This window comes from Carcharodon carcharias, chromosome 6 (assembly GCF_017639515.1).
Source record: "Carcharodon carcharias isolate sCarCar2 chromosome 6, sCarCar2.pri, whole genome shotgun sequence".
Classification (NCBI taxonomy): domain Eukaryota; kingdom Metazoa; phylum Chordata; class Chondrichthyes; order Lamniformes; family Lamnidae; genus Carcharodon; species Carcharodon carcharias.
The window spans coordinates 77,625,183-77,638,010 of record NC_054472.1 but is presented as its reverse complement, the minus strand read 5'-3'; the positions used below and the strand labels follow the sequence as shown (position 1 = coordinate 77,638,010).

Below are 12,828 nucleotides of genomic sequence, written 5' to 3'. Positions count from 1 at the left end.
TGACCTACCTACCTAATCCCATTTACCAGCACTTGGCCCATAGCCTTGAATGTTATGACGTGCCAAGTGCTCTTCCAGGTACTCCCAGGCAGTGCATTCCAGATCATCACCGCCCTCTGGGTAAAAAGGTTTTTACTCACATCCCCCCTAAAACTCCTGCCCCTCACCTTGAACTTATGCCCCTTTGTGACTGACCCTTCAACCAAAGGGAACAGCAGGTCCCGATCCACCCTGTCCATGCCCCTCATAATCTTGTACACTTCGATCAGGTCGCCCCTCAGTCTTCTCTGCTCCAATGAAAACAACCCAAGTCTATCCAACCTCTCTTCGTAACTTAAATGTTTCATCCCAGGCAACATCCTGGTGAATCTCCTCTGTACCCCCTCCAGTGCAATCATATCCTTCCTATAATGTGGCAACCAGAACTGCACACAGTACTCCAGCTGTGGTAACACCAAGGTTCTAAACAACTCCTACATGACCTCCCTACTTTTGTAATCTATGCCTCGATTGATAAAGGCAAGTGTCCCATATGCCTTTTTCACCACCCCACTAACATGCCCTTCCGCCTTCAGAGATCTATGGACACACACGCCAAGGTCCCTTTGTTCCTCAGAACTTCTTAGTGCCGTACTTCCTTGTCAAATTACTCCTTCCAAAGTGTATCACCTCACACTTTTCAGGGTTAAATTCCATCTGCCACTTCTCTGCCGATTTGACCATCTCGTCTATATCCTTCTGTAGCCCAAGACACTCAACCTCACTGTTAACCACCCGGCCAATCTTTGTGTTGTCTGCAAACTTACTAATCCTACCCCCCACATTGTCATCTACGTCGTTTATATAAATGACAAATAATAGGGGACCCAGCACAGATCCCTGTGGGACGCCACTGGACACTGGTTTCCCGTCACTAAAGAATCCTTCTGTCATCACACTCTGCCTCCTACAACTAAGCCAAATTTGAACACACCCTGAAATTACCCTGTATCCCATGTGCCTTTGCCTTCTTTATAAGTCTCCCATGTGGGACGTTGTCAAAGGCTTTGCTGAAATCCATATAAACTACATCAACTGCACAACCCTCAACCACACACCTGGTCACCTCCTCAAAAAGTTCAATCAAATTTGTTAGGCATGACCTCCCTCTGACAAAGCCATGCTGACTATCTCTGATCAAACCTTGCCTCTCCAAGTGGAGATAGATACTCTCCTTCAGAATTTTCTCCAATAGTTTCCCCACTACTGACGTAAGACTCACTGGCCTGTAGTTCCCTGGCTTATCTCTATAACCCTTCTTAAATAGCAGAACCACATTAGCTGTTCTCCAATCCTCTGGCACCACCCCATGGCCAGAGAGGAATTAAAAATTTGGGTCAGAGCCCCAGCGATCTCCTCCTTGCCTCCCTCAGCAGTCTGGGACACAAATCATCCAGACCTGGAGATTTGTCCACTTTTAAGCCTGCCAACACCTCCAACGCCTTGTCACTCCCTATATTAATTTTCTTAAGAACCTCGCAGTCTCTCTCCCCGAGTTCGATACCTTCATCCTCATTCTCTTGGGTGAAGACGGACGTGAAGTATTCATTCAACACTCTAGAGATGTCCGCTGGTTCCACCCAGTTTATGGGCCCTACTGTTTCCCTGGTTATCCTCTTCCCATTGATATACTTATGGAATATCTTGGGATTTCCATACTTTTACCAGCCAGAGCTTTCTCATGTACCCACTTTGCTCTTCTAATTGCTTTCTTAAGCTCCATCCTGCACTGTCTATACTCCACTAATGCCTCTGCTGATTTGCTTCCCTTGTACTTGCTAAAAGCCTCTCTTTTCCTTCTCATCGTAACCTGAATATCTCTGGTCATCCATGGGCTTGTTACTCCTTCCTATCACCCTAGAGGAAACATGTTGAGCATTTCCTTTTTGAACAGCCCCCCACTGTTCCTCTGTAGATTTCCTCACAAGTAACTGTTCCCACTCTACCTTAGCCAGATCCTGCCTTATTATACTAAAATCCACTCTCCCCCAGTCTAACAGCCAAGTCCTTTATGACTCGACCAGTTTGGTCAGTCGTAATGCTACCAATCCACTTTTGGTGATGGACACTGAAGTCCCTCACCCAAAGTACACTCTGTGCTTTGCCACCCTCAGCATTTCTCCAAGTGGTTTTCGACAAAGAGGAGCACTAATTCATCAGCTGAGGTTGGGGGCAATGTGGGTGGTGGTTGGTGGTGGAGGAGGGTGGCAGTACATGTAATCAGCAGGAGGTTTCCTTGCCCATGTTTGACCTGATGCCATGAGACTTCATGGGGTCTGGGGTCTGGAGTCAATGTTGAGGACTCCCAGAGCAACTCATGCTCGACTGTCTAGGACTGTGCTGCCACCTTTGCTGGGTCTGTCCTGTTGGTGGGACTGGACATACCCAGAAATGTGATGGTGGTGTTTGGGACACTTCGTGAGCATGACTATGTCAGGCTGTTGCTTGACTCATCTATGGATAGCTCTCCCAATTTTGACACAAGTCTGCAGATGTTAGTTAGGATGACCTTGCAGGGTCAACAGGGCTGGGTGTGTCCTTGTCATTTCCGGTACCTGGTTTAATTACTTTTAGGCTTTGTAGCAGATTGTTACAACTGAGTGGTTGCTAGGCCATTTCAGAAGGCATTTAAGAGTCAATCACATTGCTGTGAGTCTAGAGTCACATGTAGGCCAGACCAGACCAGGTAAGGACAGCAGATTTCCTTCCTTAAAGGACATTAGCAAATCAGATGGGTTCTTACGACAGGGGGTTCATGGTCACTATTACAGAGACTAGCTTTTAATTCCAGATTTAATAATTGAATTTAAATTCCCCCAGCTGCCATGGTGGGATTTGAACACATGTCACCAGGGCTTTAGCTTAAGTTTCTGCATTACTGACCCATTGACATCACCACTATGCTACCGCCTCCACGGACATTGACATTACTACCTTACCCACCTAATCCCTTAACCACCTACCCCCTACCCACTTACCCACCTACCCATTTCACTCATTCACCAATTCACTCACTCATCCAGTCACCCATTCACTAACGTTTAGACTGGATATTTAAACTTATCATTCGGCAGATAGTGTCATAAAAAGGGGACATGTGCTGTCTTCCCCCGATTCTACTGCGATCCAACCAAGCTCCCCAAGCAGTGCTGCACTGTGCATTTCTGTGAAGGGCCCGCTAGAAATGCGCAGCAGTATCGAATCAGGGGGAGTTACGAGTGCAGTGGTAATCCAACGATCATTGCCACTGCTCGAAAGATCTGGCCCATGGTCTTCTGCTTTATTCTATGAGCTAGTACCAATAAGAGAGAAAGCAATGTGAGTAGGAAAAGCATGTTAAGGATTGTAGTAATCTGAGGAAGGAGATGCCCTCCAACTTCAGCATCAAATTCTTCGTCTGGCCCTCTCACCCAGTGATCTAGGGTATGGCCTCTTCAAAGTGAAAGCTTGGTGGGTTGTGAAGCTTCTTCCCAAGAGGATTGTTCCCTCCTGTAATGTAGAACCTTTACCCGTAAATAAGCAGAGGTAAAAGTTCAAATTGTCAGGTACATGATCAAGTGTCATCATACATAGTGATAGTGTTTACATATTGTGGAGATACGTTCAGTTGAAAACTTTTCCTTTGCAAAAGCTCTCTAAGGCTGAGGTGGATACAATTCTCCTTTGGTACAACACAAAAAAATCGATGCTGTAGATGCTCTGATCAGTGTTAAGTTCGAAATGTTAGCTATGATTCAGTCATTTGACACTGGGGGAGCACATCTCAGGAAAAGACAGGCATACAGCCCAGACCTTTTGCTTATTACTTGTAGTGAATGGAAGTTCACCTGTATTATCCACAGACATTAGTGGTACAATAAAACTCTTTTTTCATCTACTATATTTTACTAAACAAACCCTCATTATAAAAGGTCAGTTGCTATTGGGTAACTTGTACTTCTTTGACACCCATTTGAGTTTGTGTTTTGATAACAGAAAGTGCTGGATAAATTCAGCAGGCCTGACTGCATTTGACACCTGCTGAGTTTTTTCAGTATTTTCTGTTTTTATTTCAGGTTTGCAGTATCATCAGTATTTTGCTTTTATCTTGAGTTTCTGCTATGCAATTTTTTGTAGCCTTTTTATCCCCTAGTGACAAATATGTGTCCAAATTTTATTTCATTTTGTTTTTATTTTGCTGCAGATGCTAAGGCGTTGAACAATCCATCAAAAATTAAGAATATGCGTTACCAAGTGCAAGTTAGTTTGGAAGATTACATTAATGATCGACAGTATGATTCCCGAGGGCGATTCGGAGAGCTGCTGCTGTTGTTGCCTACTCTTCAAAGTATAACTTGGCAGATGATTGAACAAATTCAATTTGTCAAACTTTTTGGCCTAGCTAAAATTGACAACTTGCTCCAAGAAATGCTGTTAGGAGGTATGTGTGATTTCATATCAAATCAAGTCAATTGCACGAGACAGTTTTTTTAAAGTAATCCAGTGTGAAACTCAAAATGGCATCAATGTTATCCTGTTTTAATCTTTTACCTCCATATTATTGCTGGGATTTCCTCCTGGGATCTCCTGATCAGCTAGTCTAACTTTGGCAGAAAATTGGTGAGACATGTAAACAAGATTTCCACCAAATTCTCAGTGGCCATTTGGGAAAATCTCAAAGGGATTCTTGCCACATATCTCATCAAGACTGTCTTTTTCAGTCAATTTTAATGTTTATTGTAACCCAAATTGTTAGCTGCATAAATTGGCTGCCATGTTTTCCTACCAAAATGAGTGACTACACTTCAAAAGGTACTGAATTGGTCTTAAGCTATCCTTTGTCAACCACCCATTTTTAATATTAGCTTTTCCCTAAAGAACAGTAGATTGGAAGATGACCCATTCCCATGCCTCTGTATACTATTCTGTATACAGCCTCTTGTTGCAGCCGAGGTAAAATATTCTACTGATACCTTCATTTCCTGTGATGAATCATCGCTTCTTCACTTGTTTCCTCCAATCTGATACTCTTAAAATTGGCACTTCTTTTGAGAAATTACAGACAAAACCCTGAGCCCTACAAATGACCAATATTTTGGTCAAAGAAGTAGGTGTTAAGGAATACCTCAAAAGAGGAAAGAGAGTTAGAGAGGTGGAGAAGTTTAGGGAGGGGATTCCAAAACATAGGGACTAGGCTGCTGAAGGCACAGCCACCAATGGCGGAGCGATTAAAATTGTGGATTTTCAAGAGGCTGTAATTAGAGGAGCACAGATATCTTAGGGGGGAGGGGGTGATAGGGCTGGAAGAGATTACAGAAGCAGGAAGTAGTCAGACCAAGGATGTGAACTTTAACATTGGGTGTTATTTAACCGTGATCCAGTGTAGGCCAATAAGCACAGGTGAACAACATTGGGGCAGAATTTTCGGGTCGTCGGATGGGCACGGTGGAGGGCCCGGGAGTGGCCGGGAAATGGTCTGCCGCCCGCAATCAGCCGCCAACCGCGATTTCACGCTGGCTAGCCAATTAACGGGCAGCCAGCGTGAAAGGCGCTCTGAAAGGCTCAGTGTTACTGGGGTGGGGGCGGGAGGAGTACAAGCGCAAAAGTCTGGGCATGCGTTTGGGAGCGAACTTGAAAGCTCCCTGAAGGCAGAGAGCTGCTTCAGGGAGCTGAACAATTTTAAAACCAAAAATAAAGATTTTTAAAACTTGGAAAAAATGTCCCAACATAGGACTAACTCGCAATAATATGAACAGAATAAAAATTCTGCCCAAAAATTTATATTTATTTTTTATTTAATTGTGGAAACCTCATCCCGCCCATGGATGAGGTTTGCTAAAAAAAATCAAAAGGCTGCCTGACCGATTCACTCGCCCACAAACCGTAAGGTTGGACAGGCAGCGGAAAATATGTTTAAATGAATTGATTAAGGGCCTTAATAGGCCTCTTAATTGCTAGCAGGCACGCTGTTGACACTCGCATGTGCCGGCTGACCAAAATATCGCGCAATTGCGCAATGACGTCGGGGCGCTTGCCCGATTTCATCATGCACTATTTTACCCCAATCAGGTTGGGTGCGCAGCCGCCCACTGTATGTAAAATCCTGCCCTTGGTGTGAGTTAAGACACTGGCAATATAGTTTTGGATAACCTGAAGCTTACAGAGGGTAGAGCCTGAGAGGCCGGCCAGATGTGCATTAGAATAGTCAAGTCTGGAGGTAATAAAGGCATTGATGAGGGTTTCAGCAACAGAAGAGCTGGGGCAGGGGTAAAGACAAGCGATGTTATAGAAGTGGAAATAGATGGTCTTGGTGATGGTGCAGACATCTAGCTGAAGCTCATCTGGGGTCAGGTAAGACACAGAGGTTCCGAGCAGTCTGGTTTAGGTGCAGACAGTTGCCAGTGAGATTGATGAAATCAGTGGTGAGGGAGCAGATTTTGTGGCAGGGACCGAGGACAATAGTATCAGTTTTCCTAATATTTAATTGGAGGAAATTTCTGCTCAATCACACTTCCACAATCTCAACCCTGTGAGGTCCTCTTGAGGACAGGTGTGCCAAGGCGGTATAACTTTTCCATAGACCAGTCAAACAACAGGTTGACATAGTAATATTCACAGAATCATATATTCATTGAAATTGTATGCATGATTATTCTGTAATCCTGGTATTTGTATAACTTTGCTTTCACAAATAAAGTAAACACAACTGATCATTAACTCCACATAGTGATTGCGTCAGCTCACCATTGTTTTATTATTTTAGAGAAAGTTCAAGTGAAAGTTTCATTTGACTAGTTAATAAGAATAGTTCCAAAATTACATATTGTCTTCCAATCACATTGACAAAGTGCTCCAGCATCAGCTCACATTTTTGTACAACTGCGTGTACTTTGACTGCAACATTTACCAGTTCTTTCCAGTTTTAATGAGTGTTCAGTTGACGAAAGTACACACAATGGATATTTACACAGCTGAATATCGAGATAAAAATTTTAACTGCTTCAAATTTTTTGTTTAATTGCGTGTTTCAATTATAAATTAAGAAAAAAATCCAATGCATTTTGCCAGGATGGATTGTTGTATTCACCAAAAATTTGGATCTATTCATATTAGTTTATAAGCATTTATTTCAAGAAGCATGATTTTGTCCAGGCCATATTTTAGAATGTTCTTTTCTTTTCCTTCTTTGTAGGTACGAGTGACCCATCGCACCTTCATCACCCTGTCCACCCTCATGTCGCCCAGGATCCAGTGACAGGCCAGACAATTTTGATCAGTTCAATGCCTGCAGCAGTTCACAGTGAACAAATGTGTATGTTTTCTTTTCATATAGCTGAGTGTGGCTTTTTAATATGGAATTGTAAATAGGCTTAGGGCGGAATCATCCCAGGTTTGAACTAAGTGCGGTAGCGGGTAGGAGGAAGGACGTTTACCCACCGGCTGCAATGGCCTTTTTCGCGCCGTATCGTCCCAATCCCACCAAATTAATCATGCATTTCCGGGAGACACCCCATTTCGATAGCGGGTGGGTTCTCAATTGCCCGCCAAGCCGTCACCTCGCCATTTCCTCAGTCTAGGCACCATGATTAAAGTGCAGCCGCGCGTACATCCCTCAATGCTTCCAGCCCAGGACTGCTGCACTGCGCTCCAAAAGGCAAGAAGACCCAAATCTGTGATGCATCAATGGATAACTCCTGGACACCATTGGAGCCTAACGTGATGTCCTCTACCCCCTGCTCTGGCCACAGGAGGCCCATCAATGTCACCACTCCGGCTTGGGAGGCAGTGGCAGTGGTGGTCAGTGCCAATGCTGTACAGAAGAGGTTGGCCATCCAGTGCAGAATGAGGATAAATGATCTCATCCATGCCACCAGGGTAAGGCAGCCATCTCATCACTCTAAACTCACACACTCACAAGGCCATCACACATTCACTGGCAATTCACTCACTCAAGGGACATCACCAATCACTCTCACACACACCCTCACATCTCCATCTGGCCTCATCGCCCCTGGTGACTGCCTCCTTAGTCCTCACCCTCCTGAGGCCACTTGCACAGATCAACATATGCACCCACACACACTTTGGGATACCCCCATGCCCAGTACAACCCTCGCCCAGCAAACTCTTCCCTTGTCTGAGGCCTTTTCTCCCCCTTCTCCAAGCAAGCCCCAGCCTTGCTCCCACCTTATGGCTGGTCTGGCAGGTAGAGACCTGCCCGTGAGCCCCCTTAAAAGTGATGTGGTGCTGCCTGCGAAGCCTGGTGCTGATAACTGCAAGTGCTGCCCAAAGCAAGGTAGGCAAACAAACCTCAAAGTCCCGAGCGAAATGCAGTTCAGCAGGCGGCACGTCACTTATGTTCAGTTGTGAAACATGTCAGTGTGCAATCACGCCGACGTGCTCGGATGATCCAACACGGGCAGATGATTCTGGCGAGCAGGGCTTACAATGACATGCAGTTGTATTACAATAAAGTTCCCAATGTGTGGCAGCAGGAAACATGGCCTGCCATTGACGGTTGCAAATGTGTTTCATGACGGCGTGAAGCCAATTTTTGGCCTTCCTGCCATATTGTCCGCTCACGCCCACCATGATGCCGGACACCAGCGGGCATGGAAAATTCCATTCTTCATTTTTGATTAATGTATTTGGATCCTCTGTGATGGCAATACAGCAACAGTAATGAAGAAAGAAGAAAGAATTTGCATTTATACAGTGCTTTTTATGTCCTTGGGATGTCACAAGAAGACAAGAAATAGGAGCAGGAGTAGACCACTTAGCCCATCAAGCCTGCTCTGCCTTTCAATATGATCGTGGCCGATCTTGGGCTTCAACTCCACCTGCCCACCTGCTACCTATATCCCTTAATTCCCTGAGAGACCAACAATATGTCGTACAGCTTTGACCCTCATGGAGGAGGAGTGGTGTGAAGAGAGGGTGGACAATGCGGCAGAGGCTCCACCGCAATAATAGTAGGAGCAGCAGGAGCAGGAGGGTTCCAGCTGGGCAAGGTGCGGAAGGGTGCATCGGGGACTGACAACAATCAGCTGCACCAAGATGGGCCTATAGTGGCCTAAAGTACTTCACAACCAACGAGGCATTTTTTGAATTTAGTTACTGGTGCACTCTATGGAAATGCAGCAGCCATCTTCTCTTTGTGGAAAGCAAGAAAAATGACCCAAAAATCTGTTTCAATAGTGTAGGTTAGATGATAAATGTTGGCCAAGGCATGGAGACCTTCCCCAATCTTCAAATAGGGACCATGGGACCTTTTGCATCCACCTGAGAGAGAAGCCAGGGATTCAGTTTAATGTCTCATTTGAAAGACAGCATTTCTAACAGTACAACACTCCCTCGGTTGACACTGAACTATCAGCCTGGGTTATGTGTACAAGTCCCTGGAGTGAACCCACTCCTGACTGAAAGGTGAGAGTGCTAACACTAAGCCAAGGATAACACTTATAATTAGTGGTACATTACCATGATTTCCTATTTAAAGTTTATGTTATAGGACATAAGTGTGGAGTCACATTTCATTCCATTAAGTGTCAACTTTAGCTCAGTCTACCCTTCATGGTTGACATAAAAGATCCCATGGCACTATTACAAGGGGAGGGGTCTTGGTGTCTTGGCCAATATTTACACATCCATCTGGTCATTTATTTCATTGCTGTTTTTGAGACCTCGCTATGCACAAAGTTGCTGCTATGCCCTAGGTTACAACAGTGATGATGGCCGGGATTTTCCGGCCCTGACCATGGCAGGAATCATCACAGGGGGAACTGAAAATCTGAAGGACTAGCCAAAGATCCGTTGCTTTCGGGAAGGAATTTCTGGTCCCGCTGTGGGCAGGACCAGAAAATCCCGGCCTTTGTGTCAAAAGCACTGCAGCGTCTGCAAACCACTTGGGATGTCCTGAGATCATGACGGGCTGTATATAAATGCAAGTTCTTTATTTTTCTTTATTCCTTATGGCACAGGCAACACGATATAAATCTCAGTGCAGAGTCACCTTGAGCAAAAGAATTAGTTATCAGGATCCTATCGGCACCTTCACATCTGATCTTGCTCTTGCTCCTGCACAACTGCTGCAATTTAGCATATTTCACTCATGCTGCAGCTACTCTTCAAATCAATTAAACACAGCAAAGCACAGCACAGGCCAGTCCCACTCCACTATAGTGATTGGGCGGAATCATCCCAGATTTGCACCAAGTGCAGTAGAGGGTGATAAAAAGGACATTTTACCAGCCGGCCGCAATGGCAGCTTTTTGTACCTTATTGTCCCAAATTCCAGCGCCTCCCGCCTCATTAATAGTGCATTCCTGGGAAACACGCCAGATTGCTGATGGGGTAGCCTCTGATTGGCCTGCCCCACCATCACCTCAAGGCTTCAGTAATCCAGGCGTCATATTTAGCGGGTGCTCCTGCACAGAGCTAGCACTCTCTAAGGCATCAGAAGCTGCTGGAAAGTCATGTGCCAAAGGGAGGAAATGTGCTGCTGCCAAATTTAGCAATGCCTCATTGGATGCCTACTGAACGCTGTGGAGACCCGACATGAAGTCCTCTATCCTGCTCTGGGAAAATTCCAGCAAGCAAGATCACCAATCCAGCATGGGAAGTGGTGGCAGTGGTGGTCAGCCCCCTGTGAAAGAGGATAGTCACCCAGTGCCAAAAGGGAATGAATGATCTCCTCCATTCAACCAGGGTGAGTCACTCTTCTCTCAACCCACACGCTCACAAGCCCATCAAACATTCATAGGGATCTCATTCACTGCCAGTTCAAGGGACATCACCATTCACTCACTCACACACCTGCATCTGCCCTGCAGATCGTGTCCTCATCCCGTCCATGGCACCACTCACCACCCACACCTGCCAGGCATCCTTATCATCTGGTCTGGCAGGCATCCTGCTTACAATCTCTCCATCTGTATTCATGCAGGACAAGCTGGCACACAAGAGGGAAAGGTCACAGACTGATGGAGGAATGCCTGATATCAAGGTCCTCACGGACTTTGAAAATAGTGCCATCCAGCTGGCCAGTGACAGTAACTGTTCTTGACGGTGAGGTCGGCAGTGCTCAACCAAGTGTGGACCTAGCAGTGCAACATCCATCAGGCAACCATGCTGTGAGTGAGTTCCCCTGTCCCACATTCCCCTGCCATGCACTAGTTATCTCTCCTTGCTTTCGCAGGCATATCTGGGAAACAGGCGAGAGAGCCCATGACCCAGATCCTCGACTCAAGCCCTGAAGACACCTCAGAAGAAGAATCTGATGGCACCCTCACAGAAGACGCGTCACAGCACTCACCCACACCCTCCATGAGCACAGAGACACACTCCTCAGTGGGATTTGGTTTTAGAGCAGCATTGGGGTCACAATCTGTTGAGCACATCACACTAATTGATCCACAGCAGGTGGTGGCAGGGACTTCCCAGGTTTCCGGCACTCAGAGGATGACTGGAGGCCAGAAATCGGCTGAGTCTGAGTCAGATGAGGAGCCTCTAGACTCAGTCATGTCACACTTGCTGGTGCTGCAAAGGCAAGCTCGGGAACATCAGGAAGGGATGCCCACTGCACTCTTCAGATTGCAAGGCACAATGGAGGAGTCCATCCGCCTTCAGGCTGAGGTGATAGCGTTGGCATGTCAATGCACTGAGATCAACATGGGTAGGATGGTGGCTGCTATGGAAATCTTAGTCCAGGACATTGGTCCTGCACTGCTGCACAGCCTGAACTCCATCGCTGACGCCATAATTGGCATCTAACAGTGTCAACACAAGAAGGGTGTGGGGAAGCTCAATCTCACTGCAGCTTCCCCTTCTCCTCACGGAGTCAGCCAGAGTCCATTGTGTACCCATAGGGAAAAGGATCAGCAGGTGCAGCCTGGAGCTATCCACCCAGATGATTCCGTGAGTGTCTGGCCCATCCGAATCCCATCTTCCTTTGATTCCAGCTGCTCCAGCTCCACAGGCCAAGAAGGGTGCCATTGCCACACAGCAAGACCTTGAAAGCAGACCAGGGCCCTCCAGGTCTTGGCCCTCCAGAGTACGCCTGTCAAGGTCATCACAGACAGGGTGTAGCAGTTAGCAGGCTGCCTCCAAGTCCGCTGTTGATGTTGGGGGAGCACCAAGAAGTAGCGGCAAGATTAGGAAGGTTAAGAAGATGTAGTTGCACAGCCTGGGCAAGGGTGTTAATCACTTGTACGTAATGTTCGCTATTGTAAATAAACTCCCAAGAATGTCTCCTTGTCAATGACTCCTTGTTCTGATGAGCATTGTTCATGTCACTCAAATGTGAAACCTTGGTTCCTGCGCATGATAAAGGCAGATGTCTCAGCCCAGGGCCTCTTCCCTGTGCTGTGTATAACCTTCAGAACAAAGTGATGGTCCAGTTTCACACTCACTGGTCACATTAGTGATGCCTGCACCTCAATGGTGCTTGTCATTGCTGCCAGAATGTCAAGGGCAGGCGTCACAGAGTTCCGTCATTCTTTCTGTGTGTTCTCAGCACCTTTGAGGTGGGGCTGGTCCCCCCATCTTGTCAGCATCTGTGACCAGTGACCCTGTGCTCCTGAAGGGGTCAGGTGCTGAAGGCTGACAAAGGATCAGGTACATTAAAATTTCATGGCTGTGTCTCCATGCTTTGACCCTGATCACAGAGCGTAAGTGAGCTGCCCTCAGCCAGATGGAGTCAGACATTCACAGAGGCTATGCAAAAATCTATGGAATGTCCTCACTGCATGTCATCATCATCCTCCTGTAACTTTGCAACTATTAGAGCCTCCACTGCGTCTCCATGACAGG

The 12,828-nt window shown here is 46.3% G+C and overlaps 1 protein-coding gene across 10 annotated transcripts in view; it reads left to right on the top strand.

Moving 5' to 3' along the window:
- LOC121279277 (hepatocyte nuclear factor 4-gamma-like) overlaps positions 1-12,828 on the top strand; it is a 198,938-nt gene that overhangs the window by 181,080 nt on the left and 5,030 nt on the right. For all 10 annotated transcript variants that reach the window (XM_041190393.1, XM_041190385.1, XM_041190391.1 and 7 more), the window contains 2 exons: positions 4,223-4,459; positions 7,211-7,330. In XM_041190393.1, coding sequence (XP_041046327.1) covers positions 4,223-4,459; positions 7,211-7,330 — 357 coding nt within the window. The remainder of the gene's footprint in view (positions 1-4,222; positions 4,460-7,210; positions 7,331-12,828) is intronic.